Raw genomic sequence first — 26,033 nt, 5'->3', positions numbered from 1 at the left:
CTGAGCAGCTGTATGGGAGCTCAGATTCCCCGCACAACTTACACAGTGTCCCTACTAGGTATTCAATTCCCTCTGCCATAGTCATTTCTAGGATATCTAGAAGCAGAGCATGTCTTCCTGGGATGGAGGCAGTCTACTTTCTAATTTCAATAACATTCCTTCCCAATGTGTGATTGTTTTCATGTCTCCATATTAATAGTCTCAGACATATAACAAAAGGGAAAGATGGTGCTGTTTATACTGTAGGCCGGTCAACGAGAGACCACATGCAACGATAGACCACAGCCATGTGGCTGTGGAGTTTCAAGATTTTAGGTGCAACGATAAAAGAAACCCGAGGCTGATCTGTTCTGTAAGAAATATCAATGAATAATCGGTTTAATTCTGGAATTGCCAGTGATGTGGACAACGAGTTTTTCTTCTGAACAAAGATTAAGCTGAAGAGAGTAAAGGTATTTTGAGATAAGTGATTGAAAAAAGTTTTTGGTGATAGATGTTCTCAGGAGAAATAATACAAAGAACTGGCAGTCACTCCCAAAGGGAGCTGTTCTTGGAAAATACAGCTTTGAGGAGGAGAAAGAACACATATTGCTGTCGTATACCTGAGATAATGCCATGCTGAAGAAACATTGAACCTGTTCATGCCCCAGTTAGGACTCAGACCAACAGAAAGGAATAGCACAGCCTTAGATTTCTGCTCAAAGTAAGGGGAAATTTTTAAAATATTCCAATGTTGAACTTGGGATATTGTAATAGACTACAGAAATTCATCAGGCATCTAGCCAATCAACTGACATGGAATACTCATAAGGTGTTTAAATACTTAATTGAGGCAGATAATAAGAATGAGAATGATGATTAAAAAACAATGATAAGCAGACAATAATAATAGTGTACTTTCTCAGGGCACAGAGGATGTGCCTGGCTTTGTTTAAGCAGATTATAGAAACAGAGGGATTGTTAAACCTTCCCCAAACAGTTACTTCTCACTTCAAACAATGAGTAATGGAATCTCTGGATAACACGAGGAGACTCAGCAAAGGACATCAGTCCCAGGCCCCGTGGCTCTGTATGGTTGCATGGGTAAGTTTGGACAATGAAACAGGAATCAAATGATGTAGATGCTTCTGTGCAATCTTTTTGATCATACGCTTTACTTGCTTTTCAGCCCTTCCTGTCAGAGCATCTTCAGAACCAGATGAAAGACACATGTTTAGGACACAAAGTTGACCTTCCTCCCTAGGCTCAAAGTAACTTGGTGGAGAAGAGTCTTCTTTCTAACCATAATTGTCAACTTACCTGTTTTTTGGATTTTTCCCTAAAAGAAAAATAAACTATTTTTTCATTTACTCTCTTTTTAAATGTCTTTGTTAAAATAAGTTTGCCGCTAATTAACATAACAAGTATCTTAGTCTGTCAAACAATCGTATTATAATTATTATTACCCCTTCTAGAAAGGAAACTGAAACACAATGGTTCACACAATGTAGAAAGATTAGACCTGAGATCCAACTTCAGGTGTTTTGGTATAAAAAAAATGTGTGTTCATCACTTCTTCTACTGATCATTGAACTCAATTACAGCTCTGAGATGCTGTGTGGTTGTGGTGATTGTGGCGCTCTTACTTGGAGCCCACACTACGTTTGTTGCTATGATTCAAATTTACCTGAGCCGAGTTTGGGAACAAGGAGCCCTTAATGAGTCAGAGACTTGTTGAATGGGAATGTAGAAGATGGCTTAAAATGTGTTTCTCTACCTGGATCCATTGTCTGACCTTCAAGAGAAGACTGGAGCAGAAATCAAGTAACTGACCTGATAAATGAGACTTTGAAATGTAAGGGCATGTTTTTATACCTGTTTTCAAAACTGCAAGGTGAAGAACACTTCCCAAGAAGGCCCTTCTGATCCCACAGTTCGAACCACAGTTCTACTTCCATGGCTTTTATATTTTGTATCATTTATGGCACTTAATGAGAACTGTTTTGTGTTATAGTTTTTATGAATCTTCCCATCTCACCCATTCACTTATTTGTATATTTGAAATTTATCAAATACCTATTTACTATTCTGGGGAACCTATTTTTTACCAACACAGAAATAATAAAATAATAAACTTCAAGTAAATTAAGCATGAAGATCATACTCTGATTACAAATTTTTCCTCAATTTTACGTACTTTTTCTTTAGTGCCCAAACCATTGGTTATTAAGTGTTATATGTATTGGTTTGGTAGGCCTATTGAGGCCTGATTGTGTAATAAGTAAGTGCAGATATTCAGAAATCATGAAGTAGTAAAGTGCTTCATAATACATGAGGAACCCCCACTAGTAATGTCTTAATAACAGAAGTATAGTTGAGAAGGGAGGGATATAAAAGTTTCTTGGTGGGGGCGATGGCACCTGAGTGTCTCAGTTGGGCATCAGACTCTTAATTTTGGCCCAGGCCATGATCTCAGGTCATGGGATTAAGCACCACATCAGTCTCTGTGTTCCCTGGGGAGTCTGCTTCAGATTCTCTCGCTCCCTCTGCTTCTCTTCCAGCTCTTTCTCTCTCTCCAAAATAAATAAATAAATATTTTTAAAATGTCTTAGGGATAGAGTCTTGGCAGTACTGAGTAAAAAGAGACCATTTTAAACCTCTCAAAGATGTAAAAGCAAACCAATCAAGATGTTAGTTTTTTAAATGACATAATTTTCTATTAGTATGTGAGAACTAGAAAGAAATTCTAAGTAATCTAAGATTAGGAGATTTGGACCAACTAATAAAACATAAAAATAGGAAAAAAAACATAAAGACGATACTAAGATTCTCTTAACATAAGTTTTGTTTCAATTAGGCTATAAAAGCTATACTTGTCTAACTTAACAAGTGTGCTTGAAATTTGCCTCTGAAAGTTTCTCTCATTTTAGAGCTATCGCTTTGGCACACGCTGAAGCTGTGTGGACAATTACAGAAGATGGAAAGAGCTAAATGTAAAGAGAAGTCTGAATGCTTGGTGGAGCTTTGGGGGAAATTAACCAGACACCCTTCTGGGTGGAGATAGTCCAGCTCAGTAGTTTTGTGTTTAAGCTCAAGAAAAGATTTCTAGTAACTGCTTTGTGCAGGGACATTTTTAGAATGCAGGGATGAGTCATGCAGTTTTCTAAAGTCTGAACTTTCTTCTCAAAAGACAGATTGCCACCCTTACATCTATTAGGATTTCCCTCTTACCTGAGAAAATGTGAGCAAGGACAATGAGAGCAGAAGAAACTAAGAACAAAATTCTCATGGCTCCAGACATCAGTAGAGAGAGGATAAAGGAGGTATAGTTGCTAGAATCCAGCACTTTTATCAAGGGAAGTTGATTAAAACAAGTTCTACAGCTCTGAAAGGGCTGGAGGACAACTTCAGTTTGAAATGTCCATTAAAAGGAAACTATTTTTCATCCTCCACTGAGTAACCTGTGGGCTGCTGGATCAGGAGTTACCTCAATGATGTCTATCGGAGAGAAAGGCAGACAGCTAGTCCCCCTGCCTGGATTCCTACATTCTATGTCTCTGCCTAGACATCTATTCCCTGAAACCCCATCTCAGGTGCCTACACTTCCAGAAGATCTATAACCCCCACTCCTTTTCTTCTTTAAGATGTTACTTGCAACTTGGTCTCTTATAAGATTAACTTGGTGGTTACTAATGGGTACCTGTTATAATTGCTTTTCAATAATTATAGGATGTGAAGAATTTTTATCCATCCAGTTTGACTATCAACTCAACAGAAAAACCAATTCTCCTTCCATCCTTTTCTCTCCACTGATTCCTCGAAACTGTGCTTTGCAGCAGTAGCCATTCAAAATATATTGGTTCTTAGACTTAATTGATTGCTGTCTAATTAGGGAAACTCATGAATAGTCAAATAATTTATTCAGAAATCTTACTAAATGTTTAAAGTTTTTACATTTGTAACTATTATTATTAAGGATAATGGTATTATGACAAAATATGACCATACCTCATATGTTATGGGAATAGCTTTCATTCAACAATATATTCATGATTGTTAGGTCCTCTTGTTGGATAGGTCCTTTAATTATAATATAGTGTCCCTCTACATCTCTCACTACAGTCTTCGGGATAAACTTTAGTTTCTCTGATCTAAGGATGGCTACCCCTGTTTTCTTTTGAGGACCATTCGAATGGTCCATGATTCTCCAAACTTTTATTTTCAGGCTGTAGGTGTTCTTTTGTCCAAAATGAGTCTCTTGGTGACAGCAAATAGATGGGTCTTGCTTTTTTATCCAGTCTGAAACCTTGCGCCTTTTGATGGGTTCATTAAGCCCATTCACATTCACAGTAACTATTGAAAGATATGGATTTAGTGTCATCATGATACCTGTTCAGTCCCTGTGTTTGTGGATTGTTCCCTTGGACATCCTCTTTCTTTTACAGGGTCCCCCTTAATATTTCTGGCAGAGCCGGCTTGGTGGTCACATATTCTTTCAGTTTCTGCCTGTCTTGGAAGCTCTTTATCTCTCTTTCTATTGTGAATGAGAGCCTTGCTGGATAAAGTATTCTGGGCTGCAGGTTCTTCTCATTTAGGACCCTGAGTATATCCTGCTGGCGCTTTCTCGCCTGCCAGGTCTCTGTGGAGAGGTCTGCTCATTTCCTAATGCTACTCCCCATAAAAGTTAGTAATTTATTGTCTCTTGCTGCTTTAAGGATCTTCTCTTTATCTTTGAAATTTGCAAGCTTCACTATTAAATGTTGAGGTGTTGATGATTTTTATTGATTTTAGGGGGGATCTCTCTATCTCCTGGATCTGAATGCCTGTTTCCCTTCCCAAGTTAGGGAAGTTCTCAGCTATGATTTGTTCAAATACAGTTTCTGGACCTCTGTCCCTTTCGGCACCCTCGGGAACCCCAATTAAGCGTAGACTTTTCCTTTTGAGGCTGTCATTTATTTCCCTTAACCTATCCTCATGGTCTTTTATTTTTAATTTTTTTTTACTTTTTTTAATTTTATTTATTTATTTATTTATTTATTTATTTATTTATTTATTATAGGCACAGAGAGAGAGAGAGAGGCAGATACATAGGCTGAGGGAGAAGCAGGCTCCATGCACCGGGAGCCCGATATTGGATTCGATCCCAGGTCTCTAGGATCGCGTGGTGGGCCAAAGGCAGGCGCCAAACCACTGCGCCACCCAGGGTTCCTCCTCATGGTCTTTTAATTGTCTTTCTCTTTTTTCCTCAGTTTCCATCCTTCCCATCAACCTGTCTTCTATGTCACTCACTCATTGTTCTACCTCATTAACTCTCGTCCTTAGGACCTCCAGTTTGGAGTGCATCTCATTTAATTGATTTTTAGTTTTGGACTGATTAGATCTAAATTCTGCAGTCTTAGGTCTCTTGAGTCCTTTATGCTTTTTTCTAGAGCCACCAGAAGCTTTATAATTGTGCTTCTGAATTGGCTTTCTGACATTGAATTGTAATCCAAATTTTGTAACTCTGTGGGAGAGAGAAGTGTTTCTGATTCTTTGTTTTGAGGTGAGTTTTTCCTTCTAGTCAGTTTGCTCAGTGCAGAGTGACCAACAGCATGTTGTACTGAAAAAAGGAGAAAAAGAAAAATAGAAGAATAAAGAATAAAAAGGGGGGGGTAGGGAAACAACAGAAACAAACAGAAAAATAAAAAGAAGGGGGAGTATCCTTGATTCTATATACTGTAAATCCCTCGACTTCCCTTGGAACTTTCCAGTGCTGCTTGGTCAATAACTTGCTTTTCCTCGGACCTTCTAGCTGGTCTTCTGGAATGGGCCTGCTGTGCTGATTCTCAGGTGTGTGCACCTGGGGGATCCGCCGAGCCCTCAGCCACGTGTACAGTTCAGTGGTATTCTTTATGTTGTGAGGCCCCTGCTCAGGCCCAGGTACAGGGTGACACCAGGAGGGACAACCACAGTGGTGGCGGCCAGTTGTCCAGCCCGCCCTGGAGTCACCTACCACAGTCACTACCGCAGCTCCCAGTGCGCAGGGTTCTGGGTGCTCTGGGTTTGGGGCGTGATCTGCACAGTTCAGGGCTCAGTTGTAGGAGTGACCTGGCTCTCCTGTGTCCTCCCAGCCCCTGCCTGTGCCGGGGGGCGCCGGATCATCAGCTGTGTCCCCCAGTGTCCTGGACTCCTGGCCTGCCACACTATGATTGGACCTAAAGTCCCACAATGTAGCATTTAAAAAAATTAGAGTAAATTTTGTGTGAAGTTAACTTATCCTTTGTTACAATAAAACACATAAGGCCTTATACAGGTTAAAGAAAAACTCAAAATATAGAAACAGTGAAATGTCAGGGGAGGGCAAACCTCTGGTGGGCTGCAGCGATCACGAGCCCTGTGGTGGGAGCTGGGGCGGGCTCCTGAGGTGGTCAGGGTGCTGCTCAGGGGTCAAAGCCAGTTGTTCTGGAGGCAGGTGGCGGCTCTGGCACTCTGGGGACCCCGATTGCAGGTTCCGGGGCCTACTCCTCCGGGGTGGCCACGGGTGCAGGTGGTTCCTCCAGGACAGAGCAGTGAACTAGATCAGTGACCACTATCTGCAGGGGCTTCGACTCCCCAGCGGGCGCCTCAGCGCGGGCCAAGCCCTCAGCCTCAGCAGCCAGGATGGCCTCGATCCCCTCAGGCCCTGACAGGGCAGCAGGCCCCATGGTCGGAGCTGGGGCGCGCTCCTGAGCTGCTTCAGGATATTTTGCTCGGGCTGAAGCTGTCGCTCCAATGAGGCAAAGAATCACCATCAGGACAGACTGTCCACGACCCTCCCAAATCAAGGCCACTCTTCCCACCTCTCCACGTGTGTGAGGCCAAGAGGCCTGGGAGTTGTCCCCAGCTGGCAGCCCGTGGGGTGGGGTGTTAGCCCACCCCCTGCTCCTGGCCCAGCTGCATGGAGGCTGGATCCATGCCCCCCGCCATAGTCCCCAGCTCGGCCACCCCCAGGGCTCCTCACCCCCAGCCTCTGGCTCTGCTGCATGGAGGCGTCTGAATTGCTGGATTTAACGCCGGGCACGGAGTTCCACTTCTGAGCCTGGCATGCACTGCCTCAGGAATTCCAGATTCATCCTCAGGGAGGAAAGTTCTGGGAGCTGACAAACGTCATCCTAATAATCCAGCCATATTTCCAGCATGCAGGAGATGGCCCTGGGGAAGGACAGGAGGGCACAGGCGTCAGAAGACAGGGCGCCCTCACTCACAGGTGTCCTGGGGAAGTCCTGCAGGACCTGGGGCCCCAGTCTCCCTCTCGGGATGTTGGAGGCAAGTCCTGCTCCTCGTCCCCCTGCCACCTGGCAGTCCTGCCTGCCACAGGCCTGCTCCCCGAGGAGGGGCTGGCACACAGCCTCTGTGCGGGGATCCCACGCCCAGCGGGGTGAACCTCATTGTCTTTCCTGGGGAAGCGGGGCTCCCTCCTCACCCTGGTCCCTGCCCACCTGCCCCTTGAGTCCACCGGCAGGCGTACGGGTACGGGGGGCGTCTGGACTGTCATTGCCCTCACTGCACACACTGTCCTCTGGGAAGGTCCAAGCTAGGAGGGCTGGGGCTATGTGTCCTGCCAGGCCTTGCCAGGAGCCACCCGGGACCGCAACCTTCCTTCCTGTGTTTCTGTGCTGCCTCCCTCATGAGGGGCTCCCAGGGGGGTCCTTCCACTGACCCTAATATCCCATCTCCCACGGGGCGGGACCGCCAGGTCCGGGAACCCTCACCGGGCCTCCTGAGCACCTGCTGTGCCCCCGGGTCCAGGTGCCACCAGATTGGGGAGTGTGATGCTCCACACCCCTTCTGCTCTGCGTCCCAGGTGGGGTGCAGACAGAGGGGTGCAAGAGGCGGGCATGGAGAAGTTCTCCTTAGGGGTCCCAGTAACTCCCACCAAGCCCACACCCCATCCTGGCTCTCCTTTGCTCTTTTACTGAAGGGCCCTTAGACCTTTACCCTGTCATGGGAATTGCAGATGTGTGGGGTGAGGTTGCAGCCCCCCCCACCCCACAGCCCCCTCACTGCCTTCCTGGAGAGGGAAGGCCCTCGTGCAGGAGCCAGAGTCACTCATAGTTTCCAACATTGCTGGACCGTCTCGTCACCACACACAGCCTCAATGCACCCATATCTAGAGGAGGGTGGGGGTCTTTCCATGAATTATCCTGTGGATGCGACCTCTCATCATGGGGGCTGTCACCCTCTGACCCCCTATTAGGATGGAGCCCCGGGGGCCGTCAGCTCTGTGCATGGGGCCACGGGCAGCTCCCGGAGAAGCGCCCGCACCTCCTGGGGCTTCCTGAAGGCTTGAGCATGAAAGGGCTCCGGCCTGGCCCATGGCCGATATCCGAGTGGGTCTGAGGCGTCCCGGGGTCATTGGGGACCCCCTGTCTGGTTGACCCAGGACACAGACCCCTGATGGACTCTCAAACCTCCCTTTTAATGGGGAAACAGGCCAGCTCAGGACCCTGGTGACAGTGTGGAAGGAGGCACAGGCCTCGTCACGGAGGAGGAGGACGGCTGCTGATCACAGGCACAGGCCCTCTGGCCGACCTGCCACAGGCCAGGCCCCAGGGCTGCCCTCCAGGACCCCGCTAGTGCCTGGGTGGCCCTGCTCCAGGCAGGGGAGAAGCCCCAGGCCGGGAATTTCACACCATCCCCAGCTTCCCCACAAGCAGGTGGCCCACCCCTGGGCTGCGGAGGGGCAGGTGCTCACTCGGTGAACAGCAGGCCCAGCACCTCGTCCGTGGTGGCGAATCCATGATCGTTGTCTAAGAAGCTGCAAATGGAGATGACGTCCCTGCGCTGCAAGGCGGGCAGCAGTTGTCGTATTCGTGCCCCAGCAGCTCCGTCTGGCTGGACTTCATCGGGGCGATCCGATGCCCCTTCCCGGCCGAGGCCCCTGCACCCTGAGGTGGGACAGAGGGGACGTGCAGCCTGCAGGGAGCCACCGGGAGGCCTGAGATTCTATTTGTAGAAGAGAAAATTGACATTCCACATGGAAGAGTAGCGTTTGCCATAGTGCATGGATTTCCCTAAGGAAAGTGCAAGGTATGTTTTGGGGGTGGGTGCACAGCCCCAGGAGCATGAGAGGCAGCACGCCGTGGACCCAAGAATTTCCACACAATGCAGCTGAGCAAGGGCTGATTCCCCACATGAGTGCAGGAGGGGGCCACGTCCTCAGGTCTGCAGTCACCCTGTCAGGGTGCAGTGGGGAGGAGGACAATGTCCGAGGCCAAGAGCTGGCTCATTCACTCTCAGTGTCTTCTGTGGATGAGGACACCTGTAGGTCACCGTGGAGGACACTCCAGGGGCCACAGACACAGGCTCTGTCCAACATGAGCGGTTGGAGGGCCGTGAGCAGGGCCTGGCTTCTCGGGAGGAACGAATGAGGGAGCTGCTAGGAACCGGGAGCTCCAGCAGCTTCTGTCCAATCTGGTGAAGACCATTCTCAGGGGCTGACTGGGGGCCCGCGCAGAGGGTGGACGTGGGGGCTTGGTGCACAGCTGCAGCATTCCCAGGTGAGGTTTGGCAGGTGTGGGCTGGGGCCCTTCCTTGGCGAGAGGACGGGTGTCTTCCTGGGCTGCGGGGTCATGGCTGGGCATCCAAATGCACGTCTGCTTCCTGGAGGACACAGATTCCCTGAAATCCCCACAGGGGCTTCCTTGATGATCCTGGAAGTTGCTGGCTGGGGCTCCAGTGCGCTTTCTTTTGGGGGTTTGGAGACCTGTCTAGGGGCATCTGGGCACATTTCTTGCCTGGAGTCTGGAGGGGCATCGGGGAGTTGTCTGCCAATGCGTTGCTGACAGCGGGACAGGTGTTCTCCTCAGGACACTTGAGTGGTGCCTGGGTTTTTCCCAGCCCATGTCACTGGGAGCCAGCCTGGTGACCCTTGAGGGAGGCTCTGCAGGGCCTCTTGGGTCTCTGCTGCACAACCAGGCTATCAGCCCTGACACAGGTTTGGTGAGTCGGCTGACGGGTGTCAGCAATTGGCACTTCCTGGGCACTAGGAGGTCCACCAGGTGGGCTGAGGCTAACTTTATGGGTACTCAGAGGAGATGTGGAATGGGTCTGGACAGTCTCATCAGGGGTCTCAGTAGATGCCTTCATTGGCAGGGTAAGTTTAGGGATTAAAACTTTCAGGTCAAACGGAGATATCATGTAGAGCATCCTACACACGTTTTTTTATTGGACTCCATGGGTACAGAATCAATATCCTAAAACATGGTGGCTTCAGAGATGACAATTTTATTCTCTTCGTGTCCAGGGATGACAAGTGAACATCAAGAATTCAGCAGGGCCCCAGGGCTTGTGATGCCCAATCACTGACGAAGGCCTGGCAAAATGTTCCTGTTTCTCTTGGCCTCTGGTCAGTAAAGAAGACAAATAGACTTAGGTTTCCACCTTTCCTAAGACTTATACAATTTCCTAAACTTCATTATTCTTCACTATTCTATCCTACACAACGCTGCCTCCTTTTCCAATGCAAAGGATCATGGTCACAAGTAGGAATGAATTGTCATGTCGATTCAAAAATGTTCAGCAGACACGACCAATTCTGTAGGCGGAAGAAGCCATAACGACACTTTCAAACCACAAGCTAGCCCAGTGCCCTCCTACCTGCATCCACACCTGCCAAGCCCACAATGTGGAAAAAGGCACAAGCCTACAACATATTCCAACTGAATCAAGAGAATATACAGGATATTGGGGTGGAATTCCCTGAGGAACAGTTAAAATGAGGCATATAAACACTGGATTTAGGATATAGACTCTTGTAGGAAAGGGAGTTTCAAAGGAATGTTTCACAAAAGCATAAAACCAGCCAGAGAATTTCGCTTGTGATGGACCCGGGCCACAGCTAGGCAGAAACTGGTATTCATCAAAACCTTCACAATCTTTGTAGATTGGGATCATAGTCGAGAGAGATGGAAGTGTAGAAGCAAAGCAAAGGATGCCATATTCCCAAATAATTGGTTACAGCTACAAACATTCTGGCTGGTGAGGAGAACGTGTTCCTATGTGATACCTGAGCTCCTTTGGAGAGTGATCTTCCCTGTCCTAGAGCACTGACGTCAAACACTCCTTGGCTCGCTTGAGGTTACTGAGGAAGAAAAAGGACATTCATAGAGATATCCACTGAACATAGAAACTGATCAAATTCTGTTCAGACAGGAGCAGGGGCAGTTAGGGAGGTTGAGAAAGACCTGAAGGTGCTGTCTGATGAGGGAGTCACGATTAGGACCTGGAATGGCCTGAAAGGTCTCTATGAGAAAGGGACCACACCCAAATCCCTTAATCCAATCAAGCGATTATAGCCGATTGGAAGATCTTGCTCTTTCTGGTATTTCAGTTTTTAACTGAAAGTTAGTTGAGAAAATGGATATAATATCTTGAATAACCTCAAACCCTGACCCCAGTTTTAATACCATTATGTCTAAATTGAGCAGAAGTGTTGGTAAAATACCAATAGATCAGGAAACATGAGTCCTGAGGTTAATTTCCACAGTAAAATGTACCAATATAATTTCACTTGCAGAAATTCCAATCCCCACCAAATCCGCATGGACTCACACCTCCATTCACAGAGACACACACACACAGGCGCACACACACAGTCATAGAAATCGTTCTCATGAGGGCATCACTAGCCTCATTGCAGCTACTGATTGGCTCAATCCCTGCAGCATCTAAGAGGATTAGGGGGACGTCTTTCAAGTGGCTGAAATGTCACATGCCCTTGGGGCAGTATAAAAGTCCGGGAGCACGGAAGTGGCCATTCCTGACCATCCCTCTCTCCCACGGGACACACAGTCTCCTGCAGTGGAGTCTGTCCAGGACCTTTCTCAGCCTCTCCTGATGGGTGTGAGGACCACAATTGCACTTCAGGTGAGTTTTTGGGCCACTGGTCCTACCATCCCTGACTGAGCAATGGGACAGTGAGGAAATGATGGAGGGATTGGCCCTTCCTCCACGGGTTAAGGACTCTTTCTGGTCTAACATGTTCTGAGGACAGAGACTGAGCCAAGGCATGGCTGTGAATGCCCAGGACACCTGGAGGTTCCAATGCCAATGAATGGGGCCTCAGGTGTCACATTGGTGTGGGGTGGTGGACAAGCAGGGACAGAAGGCCCGTAAATGTCTCAGTGGGCCCTGCAGGCCTAGAGAACACACAGGATCAGGGCACCTGGGCAGCTCCATTGTTTCGGGGACTGACTTGGGTCGTGTCATGATCTCAGGAGATGGATCCAGGCCCTCACTGACTTTCCTGATAACTGGAGTGTGTGCTTCTCCCTCTGTCCTTCCTATAGCTCAGGTAATCACTCTCCCTCATACATACACACACACACACACACACTCTCCCATAAATAATTGACCTTTTTTTCAATAGAAGAATCACCTGGTTCCCAAGGTGAGAAGAAATTCACCTCCCAAAGCTTCGATGGCAGTTAATTGGGGGCACTGCCACGAAGACATGGAATGGAAGTGTTCAGATGGGCAGCTTCCCATCGAGTAGAGGAGAATGTGTTTTCCCAAGAAATTTGGACTTAACTGTGGCTTCCTCTGGTGTCACAAGGGGCATTCACATGAGAGGGAAGCCCATTTACTTGATGCTTTTGCCCTTTGCGTGCTCCATGGTGCATCCCACTGGACCTCAACCGTGAGAGGTCTTGTCCCTGGTTTTGCTTCCAAAGGTGATTTTAGAGAGACTTAATGATACTGTCAACAAGAGTCGTTGCTTAAGGGCAGCCTTCCTCAGAGCGGAAATGTGGCTTGGCCGGGAGAGCGTAGGCAGGAAGGAGGAAAGAGAAGTGACAGGGGGAAATGTGTGTTTGGCACGACTGTCCTGACCTCACTGAGGCCTCCTTGGGAAGACGGTACAGGGACCAGGCCCATGTCATGGTGAATAGGACTCACGTGTTTCTTTTCCCTCAGGCTACCCAAAATCCATCCCCGAAGCAGACTGACTTGTCCCTCCAGGCCGTGGGACAGATGGTGGCCCGTCACTCCCAGCTTGGGCCCGACAGACCCTTGAAAACCCAGAAAGGCAAGAAGCCACAGACAGCAGGACTGGCCCTCAGAGTTCCCAGCACAGAGGAGGATCCCAGGGTGAGTGGGGAGGCTGCCATGGGTTTTGAAGCAGGAGATCTGCCAGGGGTCTTGAGACAGGCTAGGCTCCCGGAAGATCATGGCCCAGACTCAGTTGTCCATCATGACATGGGCAGGAAATCCCCCAGGCTATACACTGGGACACTCAGAGGCTCTGAGCATCAGCCCCAGGGCACCATTAGATCAGATTGAGCCTTGTGTTTGTCCCAAATCTTAATGATGTTTCCACCTGTCCTCAACCTGACACCTCCAATCCCTCTTCCCCTTTCCTCCGTTCCACGGGACGGGGAGTAAGCATCCAGAGGTCTTCACTATACTGACACCTCACTAGCCAGATAGGATGTCCCCTGTCCTCATCCCATGTGCCACTCCATGAGGATGTCCTCCCATTCGTGTGCTTGGCAGGTTCACTGGCATTTCAGTGGTTGCATTGACCCCAGCTCCTTCCTCACCCAGGTAAAGTGCAGGGACTGTGGGGCCTTTGGACACAAGGCATCAAGCACCAGATGCCCCATAAAACACTGGGGCACTACCCTCGTTCCTGTGGCCTTGGGCTCCAGGAGGCTGGAGGAGTGTGGAGCCGGGAAGTCAGTGGGACCAGTGGCACCAGGCTGGGCTGTTGAACCAGGCTGAGAGGGAGAAGGCAGAGAGACGAAGGTGAGGAATGGGGCTGGAAACCCGAATGCCAGGGATGATACGACAGACCCCGAAGCCGTGTGCATGCACAGGGTGCAGGGCAGCTGCGGGAAGAGCCAGGCTGGGCGAGGCAGGCAGAGGAGCTCCCAGGCTAACAGGGTCCACATTTGGGTGATGGAGCTGTCCCTGCTGATTTGGTGTGGGGTTTTGTAGCTGGACAATGTCCCTGCACCAGGGAATGTATGGAGCTTGGCACATGCCAAGGCAGACTCTCTCATAGGCTCTGCATGAAACAAACTGCCTGGATGACCTGGTGGGACACTGTAGTCAGGGGGGAGCAGAGGTGGGCATAGAGTGGCTGAGGAATGAAAGGACCAGGTTGGGCCAAGCCCTGAGCAGGTGTCTGGCTGGAAGCCAGGGAAGGGAGTTCCTTCTCCTTTCCATGCTTTGATTTCTCGTGCAGGCAAGAAGCCGAGCAGAGGAAGGCCCTGCTCCACAGGTTCCCCAGGAGACCCCGGGAGGGGCAGAAGCGCACCTGGAAGGAAGACACGGAATCTTGTGACTATGTGAGGGTGAGTGTGCGTTGCTTCCCGGGCTGTGCCCTTGGGGACTCACTGGGCTCCATGGGCCTCCTGGGGGAGGCGGGACTGCACTTCCTCTCTGACTAGTGGCAGTTGAGTAGCATGGTCTTTGCACCCTTTTTTCCCTTGGTGCCCATGATGTTGCCTTATGCCTTCTATGTGTGTGATCCGTGGCTTGTTGGCATGTGATGGTCATTGGCGGCACTCCTGGAGCACATACCAACCTCAGAGAACAGGCCTCTGTCCTTCATGACACATCACCCCCCTGCCCATCCCCACTAAGGAGCTGCCACCATGACTCTCCAGCAGCAGGACTCCTATCACCTCATGAGCAGAGCGGATGGAAGAGCTGGTCCAATGGAGGAAACATCACTGTGAGGCAGGACTTTGCGTGTTCCCCCCGCCCCCCCCCATGTCTAAAGTGCATCAGCAGCATCCTGTCATGCCTTTGTTCCGGACCAGCTGTGCAGCCCCATTCCCTACTCCTAGGTCAACAGATCCCATCTGTTTGTTTCCCTGTTCCAGGGGAGGGGGTGGTTACTAAGCACTTGGCCATTTGTTGGTTTCTTTCTTTTTTTCCTGAATGTTCATTTTGCCTTGGTGCCGAGGCCAAACTGATGGAGTCCCATGTGTTCTCTTTTCCCACAGCGTCCACACATGCCGATGCCCGTCTACACCACCAGGAGGCCTTCTATCCCTGAGCCTGCCCTGCTGATGGAACCACGTACTGACAATCCAGTCGTGAGTGTCCGGTCCCATTCCACATCTCGTCTCAGAAGCCCTAAAGTTACCCTCAGGACACCTGGTGGACCTCCTGGTGCCCAGTAAGGTCCGATCGCTGACACCCCTCAGCCGGCTCGCCAACCCTATGTCAGAGCTGATAGCCTGGTTGTGCAGCAGAGACCCAAGAGGCCCTGCAGAGTCTCCCGCGAGGGTCCCCAGGCTGACACCAAGGACCATGGGCTGGAACACACCCAGGCACCACCCAAGTATCCTGAGGAGAACACCTGTCCCACTCTCAGCAATGCGTTGGCAGACAATTCCCAAATGCACCTCCAGACGCCAGGCAAGAAATGTGCCAAGATGCCCCTAGACTGGTCCCAGAACTCCCAAAAGAAAGCGCAGTGGAGCCCCAGGCAGCACACAGACAGGAACATCCAGGGAGCCCCTGTGGGGATTTCGGGGAGTCTGTGTCCTCCAGGAAGCAGACGTGCCCGTGGATGCACAGCCGGGTCCCCGCAGACTAGGAAGACACCTGCCCTCCGGCCAAGCAAGGGCCAGCAGCCCACACCTGCCACACCTCACCTGGAAACGCTGCAGCCCTGCACCAAGCCCCCCAGCCGCCCTCTGAGCGGGCCCCCACTCAGCTCCTGAGAATGGTCTTCACCAGATTGGACTGAAGCTGCTGGAGCTCCGGGTTCCTAGCAGTTCCCTCATTCCTTCCTCCTGAGAAGCCAGGCCCTGCTCAGGGCCCTCCTGCCCCCCACATGTCGGACAAAGCCTGTGTCTGTGGCCCCTGGAGTGTCCTCCAAGGTGACCTACAGGTGTCCTCATCCTCAGAAGACACTGAGAGCGAATGAGCCAGCTCCTGGCCTCGGACATTGTCCTCCAGCCCACTGAACCCTGACGGAGTGTCTGTGGACCTGAGGACGTGGCCCCCTCTGGGACTCTTGTGGGGAATCAGCGCTTGCTCTGCTGCATTGCATGGAAATTCCCGGGTCCACAGTGTGCTTCTTGTCATGCTCCTGGGGCCGTGCACAGACACTGAACCCCAAAACCCACCTTGCACTTTTCTTTAGGGAAATCTGTGTACTGTGGCAAGGGGTAGTCCTCCCTCTGGAATGTCAATTTTCTCTTCTGCAAATGGGTTTTCCAATAAATGGAGGGAAATTTGAATCAGCACTTGTTACTCCATTGGAAATAGAATGTAAGTTGTTAAGGTCTCTGGTGTACACATGTCCGCCTTTGGGGTTTTGGCATTGAGCACCCACTGTGGGCCGTACAAATGGACATATTGTTTTCTACTGAGATGAGTTTTTCTAGACTTTGGTGTTAGCTTTGTGGGAATTGTGATGGGCAATATTTCATCTGTGCATTTCAGTTATTCTCAGAGTTAATTTAGATTTGTGTGTAGTGTTTTATTTTCCTTAATAAAATGTTAGCACCGATGAAATGCATGCATGTGTTTCTTTTGATTTTGTGTTCCTTTTTTTTAAATCTCAGCAATTCTGAAACTCTCTATAGTTAATTTAATTCCTCCAGCCTTAATTAACTGAGACAAGACAACAGCTTGATAGTTTTGGGGGATATGTAGACTTTGAGGGTCTCCTGCACACCCAGTCTCCTTCATGAAGTACTGCATAGGGAACATTGATCCCTGTTCACCCTGTGAGGGAGCCCTGTTTACTGTATGGGCCCTGGGTCGCAGGTTGGTCTGTAATGGGATGAGTGGGTGGTTTCCCTCTATACATATTCTGGATCCATCTTTAATGTTGGATCATGATGCCTCCTTTCTGAGACCTGGGCAAGGAGATTTTTTACCCTCCTGATGATTTCCTAAGGAGGCAATGGTTGACAAGTTGTCCAAAGAGCACGAGACCAAGGCCACGGTGTCTCTCTCTCTCTCTTTCTCTCTCTCTCTCTCTCTCTCTCTCTCTCATTCTCTCTCAGTCTCTCTCTCTCAGGGATATCTCTGATATGGGCCCATGGAAACAAAACAATACAACACCATGCCAAATGAGAACAAACCAATCCAAGCACTCCCATACTTGTATTCAGAGAATTTCTTTCTTTCTTTCTTTCTTTCTTTCTTTCTTTCTTTCTTTCTTTCTTTCTTTTTTTTGGGGGGGGGAAAAACAACTGACTGCTCTTTTCTCACTCCAGAGCATCTGCTTAAGGGTGTTCCCTTTCTCTGTGCAGATGCCTGTAGGTGGAGGGTAGAGGAGCACCTCGATGAGCACACTAGGGTTTAAAATGTCAAAAGGCAGTAGAAAAGCCACAGTGTGGGATCCTTCTCCCGCCCCCAAGCCCTAAGTAACTCCCATTCATGCAATCATTATGTGACCCAGGTCAGAGTCTGGCCCCTTAAGCCTCAGGCCCCTGTCTCATCCCATGAATGCTGCCCTATTGCTATCTCATGGCTTCTGAGGAAAATGCAGCTTCCTGGGCACTCAAGAGATGCGTACATAAATAGAAATATTCCCTACTTTCTGGAAGCCTATGAAAATCCCAGAGGTCCAAAGGTAGGAAGGCCTATCCTCACGGGGGCATGTTGGGATTGGAACTAGCAAAGTAGCCTAAGGATTCTTGGACATGCAGGAATATAGGGCACAGGGGTGAGGAGGCAGGCAGGCTTGAGCAAAGGGCCTTAATGCTGGGCTCTCCAGCACAATTGGGACTTCATGGGCAGTGGAGGGGATTCTGTCCATGTGCACAGGGAGACCAGGGAGAAAGGCTAGCAGAAGAAGTCCTGAGCAGGCCTGTTCTCCCCCTCTCGTCACCTCACGTGTCTTGCTTCCCAGCCATCAAAAAAACAAACCAAACCAAACCAAACACAACCAAACACAGCCAAACCAAACCCAAACCTTTCTTCCCAAAGGAAAATCCACTCTCATCCAGATATGGAAGATGACAGAGTTATCTGAACAAACTGGTATAGGTTATGGATATTAGTAATAGATGTATTTAGCACAGTTGAATGCACATTGGGTGAATCCTCCCCTCCTTCATCCGTGGGGAAAATGAGCCCTTGCAGGTGAAAGGATTAGAAGCAGTGAGCAGCCAGCTCTGAGTGTGGAAATGATGCTGAGGACCAGGGGTCAGTGTGAGCATGTCTGACCGTGTCCTCATGCATCCCTCATCCCATTGCTTATCTTCTCTCTATATTGAAAGACCATTTGTCCAAACCAGCATGGGTGGAGTGTCGGCAGCAATGTGTATGGTCATATACGACCAGCACCGATTTGAAAACACAGGGCACCTACACAAAGAAATGACAAACTGCCATGTAAGTCGATGGCCTTGTATGGTGACAGAATTCTTTTCCCGAAATTATGGGCACAAAATATATATTGAGAAGTCAACCCATAAACCTGGGGCTTGGTAATATTTGGAAATGCAAATAGGCAATGAAATGCTTATATTTCAGGAGTTAAATGCATCCTGCCTGATTGTATCATGTTGATTGAATCACAGCCCCTTCCAAATCCACCCCAACCTTTGACTGAAGAGAAGGCGACTGGCAAGGACCCATCTCCCACAGGGAATTGCTCCGTATCCCAGCAACTCTAACCTGTCCAGACACTTTACTGTCATCCATCTGTGTGACAATCTCCTGACAAAGAAGAGGTGGGCACAGAATTTCAGATCACTTCCAATCCAATTTTGGCCCTTGGGTGACACCTCAGAAAGACATTCTCAACTGAATGAATGTGGGTTTTGAGGTTAACTAAAGGGTGCTATGCAACAATTATATTTCTTTGGGGCAAGATTGACTAATGCATTATTGAAAGGTAATTAATGCGTGATTATGCTGATTCTTATGATTTGGGCGGCCATTCTCATGTTCTTTCAAACTTTGGTCTCATATTTCCATTATTTCCTTTCAGAATGAATTATAACATTCACGAATCACAGTTATTAGAAAATAATGTGACAATTTGAATTTTGTGGAGAAAATATCAGGGTTTCTTTAAATTTTATTTATTCATCAGACAGACTGAGATAGAGAGCTAAGGGGATAGATCTGTGCCAGTTGGAGAGTGAGATGGAGCCTCTCACTGAGCAGGGATCCAGACTGTGCACGGCAGACCCCAAAACCAAACCACATTGTTGGGAAAGTCTTGAAAATGTCTCTGAGTTGGGAGGTGGATCGGACACGAGAGAGGAGGTCAGTGTAGCAAAGTGCAAAGGACTTCAGTGCTTCCCACACCCTGAAATACTGAGTAACACCGGGCTCCACGGATCTAATCGACTTGGATGTGGGGACATAGATGCCAAGACGTGAACACTTTTCATTGTTTGTTTCTGTTTAAGATTTGTTTGTTTATTTATTTGAGAAAGGGAGAGACCAGAGAGAGACCACAGAGAAGCTGGAGAGAGGGGGGCCGAAAAAGAGAGGGAGAGAGATTCTCAGGGAGACTCCCCAGTGGCCGTGCTGCTGGATTCAGGGCTCCCTCCCACATTCCTGAGACCCACATGTTTGGCCTTATTTCTCATTTCCAGGTAAGAAGCATGAGACAGAAAGGCCCTCAAGCAGACATTATCTAGGACACTCCAAGGGCAAAAGCAGCCACATTGGAAGTAATTGGCAGCATCGGATTCCCTCCTGACGGTGGGGCTCCTCCTTATCCCCCACTGTCTCCCGTCTCTGCACCCAGTGTCTTCACTCCATGCTCTTCCTCTGTGAGATATTTCTTAAAATTCCATTCTCTCCCCGAGTTCCCTTGCTTGCTTGTGGAGTCTTCAGGTTCCATGTTTCCTTCAATTGTTTGTTTCTGTGTGATCGCTGGGATGTGAGCCCCGACATGCTAGAGCCACCACGTGGAAATGATTTACTGAGATGTCTCCAAATGGAAAAATCCCTAATGCAACAAAATGTGTTGATTCCATATATATTCCAAATCGTGTATCACACACAGTATCACTAAAACTTTTAAAGACAGCTATGGTTTTCCTTTTAATATTCCCCTGGCTATTTGGGGTCTTTTCTGTTTCCACACAAATCTTAAGATGATTTGTTCCCACTCTTTTTGAAAGTCCTCTCAAAGTGTTTTGATAGGGATTGCATTAAAGGTGTAAATTGCCCTGGGTAGCACTGACATTTTCATAATATTAGTTCTTTCTGTCCGTGTGCATGGAATATTTTTCCATCTCTTTGTGTCTCCCTCCATTTCTTTCAGAAGTGTCCTGTAGTTTTTATGGTATAGATCCTTTACCTCTTTGGATAGGCTGATTCCTAGGAATCTTATGTTGAATAGCAGGGGTGAGAGTGGCCATCCCTGCCTTGCTCCTCATCTTAGGGGAAAGGCTCCCAGTGCTTCCCCATTGAGAATGATGTTTGCTGTGGGCTTTCCGTAGATGGCTTTTAAGATGCTGAGGAATGTCCCCTCTATCCTACTTTCTGAAGACAGGATTAGCTCGGTCCACTGCCAGAAGAGTGAATGCAATGGCTTCTTCTTATGAAACTAAAACACTGTATTGAAACCTTCTCATCTCGCCCTCTGTAACAGGAGCCTAATGTATTTAATGTCCCCTTATCACCACAGGGGTGGGGTTCGTTTCCCATTAAAATGAGCACTTTTAATAATATCACCTTGGAATGGATTGTTCTCATCTCCATGCCTTTTACTCTGCTTGATTTCTATAAAGTGGAGAGGCAGAGCTAAGATGTAGTCATCTGTGGTGTCTTCAATTGGAGCAGCTGGTAATGGGATGATGCACGCCTCACGGGAGGAGGCAATCTCCCTAGAAGCTGTTTCCCCAAGTTTCCTGCCTGAGCTTGAACCTGCCAGGAGACACATGCCCTAGGATATCTCCTGTGAAAAGTCCTGACTTTGTTTTCTCCTGCTGGACAACACAAAACCTCAGGAAGGGGAGTCAGGTAATCCTTCAGCTTACATTCACCCACCATGGACAGGAACCTACCCTCCTTGTCAAGCTCATAGACCATTGATTGGATGTGGCCTCCCAGCTTAAACCTCCATATAGTGCCATGGAATCTAGCCTTGGGGCTATCCCCAAAACCCAGTTTCAGCCCAGATCCCCGCTGTGAAAACAATTCCAGCCTGACATCTTGCCACAGGGTGATGGAGCCAGGACTCAACACATTGTAACCTGGAAACAGGTAGCAGATCTACCTAGAACTTCATCCAGGATTGGCAATTCTGGTGTCCCAGGAAAGAACTAATGAATCTGTTCTGTTGGAGGCTCTGCAGATTCTTTGGTCTGTCCTCATGAGTAATAGATCTCGATATAGAGCGACACCCCTCGAGTGACTAATGGATGCCTGGACAGGATGAGCATTGACGTCAAGACACCTAACCAGAGAATCCATCTGCTGACTGTCCAGCTTCCACAGCCCCCACAGTGTGCTATCCAACCATCTCCCGTCATCCCTCCTAGGGGTCTCTGCTAGCCTTGGACAGAGATGGTGTGCTTCTGGTTCAATCTACTCCCTCCACCCTAACTTCTCATACAAGCATCTTCCTGGTCAGAGCTCTCATAACTGAAGAGACCCTGAAGAATAATGTCCCTATGTGCCATTGCATTTCCTCTGAAATGGCTGCTGGCGCTTCCCCTATATTGAGCCAGTGAGTCAGAGTGAGAAATTCCCATGGGGGGAGGATATGAATTTGAGCTGCAGGTGACCTAGAGGTGGCTGTGGGAATTCCACTCACGGGAAGCAGGCAAAGAAGCTTCTGTGAGGAGCCAAACTGGAAATAAAATAACTATTTCAAGGTTCTGAAATACTGGGGAGAAAAAGCCTGCACACCAAATCATATGTGGGAATTAATTATCAAGAATAAAAAAAACACACAACTTTGTAATAACTTTTTAGTGCAAAAACAAACAAAGCAGATGCAATATTCTGCATAACAATTTCATTTTTTTTTTATGATAGTCACACACACAGAGAGAGAGAGAGAGAGGCAGAGACATAGGCAGAGGGAGAAGCAGGCTCCATGCACTGGGAGTCCAACGTGGGATTCGACCCCGGGTCTCCAGGATCGCGCCCTGGGCCAAAGGCAGGCGCCCAACCGCTGCGCCACCCAGGGATCCCTGCATAACAATTTCAGAAAAATAATATCAACAAGTACAGAAAACGTCTTCTAGGAGAAAACATGGTGTAACTTGCAGAACTCTGGATGGGATCTTTTTCTAAATCAGAAATTCAGATATTTATAAAACAATTTCAGATTAACTTGTTAATTTCTGTTTATAACCAATTTACAAATTGCCAGGATGATTTCCCTACATGTGTTAGAAAATGGATTTCACTAAGACAAACTTGACATTCCGGATTGGTAAGCACGCTTTGACATTCCTATAGATTTACCTAACGCAAAACTGCAGCATCTGTGTAGAGGGGGCAGTGTATGTGTAGGCGCACAAAAGCAGGACCCCCAGCACGTTGTGGACTTCACCGTTTCCATCCAGTGCAGCGGAGGAATTGCTGGTTCACCACATCAGTCCTGGTGGGGACGTATCCTCATTCCAACAGACACCCTCTCAGGGTCCTCTGCTGTGGAGGACAAGTCCCCGAGTCCATGAGCTGTCTCATCCCCTATGACAGTCAGCAGAGGACGGGGATACCTGCAGGACTTCTTAGGGAACTCTTGGCAGGACATGCACAAAGGTTCCCTCACTCTTTACGACACAATAAACTGTATTGGTCAAAAGAAACACTATTCCCAGACAAGAAAAAAATCTTGACACTTTATATCTCGAATCTGCCTTTGATACATGAAAATCTACAAACCAGTGTGATTTCTTCTGCACAGATCCTATTGCCCCTTACTCTCCAGTAAGGGTGGCATGTCCAAGTTTGAATACAGAGTGAAAATAACATTATGATGTGATGTTACAACTGCACATCTATGGTCACACTCAGAGGCATTTGGTGGTCATGCAATAATTTCCATTCTACAATAATTTGACAATCTCTTCTGTAAAAATAAAAAGATAACGCAGAGCACCTATAACCTGACCTCAAAAACCTTTTGCTAGATTCATGAACTTGGCACTGTTTTCCAGAGGTATCAACCCAGGTCCAAATTTGAATTTGAACTGGTCTGAAATCCAGAGTCCACTTCTGTGTCAGGAGGTGCCTCAGAGCAGATGGTAGCAAAATAGTCGTAAAAACTTATGTTCAAAGGACGCTGGGCATTTCCCTTTGGAATACGAGTCCTTGTTAGTTTCCTTCTCTTCAGTGTTAATGTGGGAGAGAGTGAAGTGAACATAATATAATCAACGTGATTCCACCAGGCTGGATGCAGTTATCTCCCCCAAAATAAGCATTTAATTCCTTTCTTACAATTTCCAAGCAATGACCAAAAGCAATGTGTATTGCTAGCAAGACCCCACAAATACTTTTGTTTAGGAAAATATTCTTTCAGTATAAATAGAAGAGAAGCAATGGGAAGTGGGAGCATCACGGGAGGGTCAAATAAAATCACTCCAACCCCAGGTCCACTCTCAACCATGACTGCTCACTGCCTCTCACCTGCAAGTGGCCCCCCTCTCCCCAAGGCTGAAGGAGAGGCAGGTTCCTCCATACATCCCGTATGAAATCCACACTATCCCAATATAAGATCCTGACAAAGAACCAGTTTTAAATATCAGTGTCCTCTAGTTTCAGTTGAAGGCCATATCCCATGAACACACCAGATAGATGGTTCTTCCACACACACTGAACACACACTTCACACAACACAAAATGTTTCCAGGATGGGACTGTGTTCGGGTTTGGAGTGAGTGACGCTATGTTTGTGGGTGTGTGCGCCCTTGTGCACCAAAGTTAGGAGGCGCATCCCTGGACTGCTTCCCCAGACCTCTGTCCCTTCTTGCTCGTCCTCTTGGTAGGTCTGGTGGCTCTCCCTGGCACACGCGGGGCTTTGGCCACGTCCCCGGCCACCTGAGGTGGGATCATCCCAGCTGCAGTGGTGAGCAGGTCGAAGGTCTGTTGAGGATGATTCTTCGGCATCTCAGGTGTGTATTTGGAGTGGTGAAGGATGACTGCGTCCTCAGGAAGGGCAATTTCTCTTCTCCTGACATTGAGTTCAGGCTTAGGTCGGTTGCGTTCTTGGAGGCATCTCCACTGGTCTAATGTCATTTGTTGCCTTGAGGTCTCTTCCCCACGCTCCTCCAACTCAGGAAGGTTCACGGAGGGATCCGTTGCTGGCTCTCCTGAGGCCTCACCCACCACCGTGGGATCTGCCTCGGGAGATGCGAGTCCTCCCTCGACTGACTCCCTCCCAAGGTCTCTTTCCAGATCAGTCTTCTGCATATAAAAGAGGACATAGGCAGGTTGGCTCAGCGCGCAAGTCACATCACAGGCGCTGACCTTAGCATCATCCATTTTATACCACTGGCCATTTCCTGCCTTTACAAAACAGAAGTAATGTCCACTGTGGCAACTCCTCCCAGCATGCACCAGCACGGCATAGAGCACATAAACCAAGGGTCCTGCCCTCTGCTCAGACAGGTAGTGTTGCATGTCAAGGCGCTCAGGATATTGCACCTCCTTAGTCATTTTGTGGCCTGTCAAGTCTGAGAATCGTTTCAAGGCCAGGATGAGGACCTTCGGGGAAGTGTGCAAAGTCAACACCTTGGACGCAAGCACCTTCTCTAGACACTTACTACAATGGTAGGCATTTTCACCTTCCAGCAGTTGGGGCTTCACCAACTGCTCCAAAGCTTGGCTGACACTCTGAGCAGCCCCGATGTCCAGGCTGATGTCCAGGTAAGGTTCCAGAGTGCTCGAAATGCCTTGGCAGTGGAGACACTGGATTTGCGACTTCCAGTACCCCCCAAAGAGTTGCTGGATGAGGGTGCTGTCCTGAGGACGCTCAGGGTCTGAGGGCTTGTCCTCAGGCAAGCATGCTTGCTGCATTGCATCCAGAATGAACATGAGATACTCATGGGCATCTTCCTGCTTGCCTCTGTGGAAGGCGGCGAGCAGGAGTGGCAGGGGCCGGAGCACACGTCCAGGATGAGACGTCCTGAGAACCCGCGTCAGGTGAGCCTGCAGAGTACACAGCATGCAGGATGTCTGCTTCCTACAGGTGGTCCCGTGCTGCTGGGACAGCATGTAGCTGGCGAGGGGCTCTGTGTAGATCAGACACTGCAGGGTCGCATTCACATAGCAAGTGTTGCCCATGTTCTGAAGCCCAGCGCCCACCTGGGAAAGGCTCTTCCAACTCAGAGGCGTCTTGGTGGGAGGCAGCCCTGGTGCTGCGGGAGCCAACGGGTCAGTTGGGGAGGAGAGTGTCTTTGATGCAGGGGATGTCCTCTCGGGCACAGAGGGTCCTCCATGGACTTCAGCACCGCCTCTCCTTGACCAGCATGACTGGGGTTTGGGAGAGGCACTGAACTGAGGCTCCTCTGAGCGGGGGAGGTGGGCAGCCTCCATGCCTGCAGAAACAGTGTCCACAAGATACATTCAACCAGGAGCTTCAGGTGGCAAAGGGATGCTCCTCTCACTGAGCCAGTTTCCAAATGGCAGATTGTGACCCTCACCTCCACCTTTTATGGCTTTTGGCCCTGGGATAAGGCACAAAGTCCTCTAATCCACACTAATTGCTTGATTGGATTATGGGATTTGGGTGTGGTCCCTCTCTGAGGGAGACCATTCAGGTCAGCCCAGCTCCTAACCTTGCCTCCCACAAAAGGCAACACTTTCAGATTATTCTCAACCTCCTTAACTGTCCCTGCACCTTTCTGAACAGAATTTGTTCAGAGTTTCTATGTTCAGAGGAAACCTTTTTGAATGTCCTTTCCTTTGAGTAACGCCAAGGAAGCCAAGGAGTGTTAGACATTAGTGCTCTAGGAGACGGAAGATCACTCTCCCAAAGGAGCTATCACATAGGAACACGTTCCCCTCACCAGCAGAATGTTTGTAGCTGTAACCAATTATTTGGGAATATGGCATCCATAGCTTGCTTCTACACCTTCATCTCCGTCTACTACGATTCCAATATACAAAGATGATGAAGGTCTTGATGAATACCA

At 48.7% G+C, this 26,033-nt stretch overlaps 1 protein-coding gene and 1 pseudogene across 1 annotated transcript; both read right to left on the bottom strand.

Moving 5' to 3' along the window:
• Window positions 1-6,662, bottom strand: part of LOC140599550 (RNA-binding protein 4B-like) — a 28,736-nt pseudogene extending 22,074 nt beyond the window's left edge.
• Window positions 6,663-7,109: 447 nt separating this feature from the next.
• On the bottom strand, window positions 7,110-25,434 carry LOC140599549 (ubiquitin carboxyl-terminal hydrolase 17-like protein 6). Its single transcript, XM_072762698.1, has 4 exons — window positions 23,910-25,434; window positions 8,693-8,885; window positions 8,263-8,367; window positions 7,110-7,149 (listed from the first exon to the last, which is right to left on the bottom strand). The coding sequence occupies exons 1-4, from the start codon at window positions 25,432-25,434 to the stop codon at window positions 7,110-7,112; spliced, it is 1,863 nt and encodes a 620-aa protein (XP_072618799.1).
• Between the last annotated feature and the right edge of the window lie 599 nt (window positions 25,435-26,033).

The sequence above is a fragment of the Vulpes vulpes genome, chromosome 7 (assembly GCF_048418805.1).
Source record: "Vulpes vulpes isolate BD-2025 chromosome 7, VulVul3, whole genome shotgun sequence".
Classification (NCBI taxonomy): domain Eukaryota; kingdom Metazoa; phylum Chordata; class Mammalia; order Carnivora; family Canidae; genus Vulpes; species Vulpes vulpes.
Note: the sequence above shows the minus strand (reverse complement) of the source record. Positions and strands in the feature narration are given on the sequence as shown.

Excerpts from the sequence above, each read along its gene's own strand:
- LOC140599549 (XM_072762698.1), bottom strand. The coding sequence starts at position 25,434 with ATGGAGGCTGCCCACCTCCCCCGCTCAGAGGAGCCTCAGTTCAGTGCC. Across the intron at positions 8,886-23,909 it reads GGACGTGGCCAAAGCCCCGC|GGTGCAGGGGCCTCGGCCGG; the intron begins GTGTGCCAGGGA and ends GTCCCACCTCAG. Across the intron at positions 8,368-8,692 it reads CTGGGCCTGCTGTTCACCGA|ACAGGGGGTCCCCAATGACC; the intron begins GTGAGCACCTGC and ends TGGGTCAACCAG.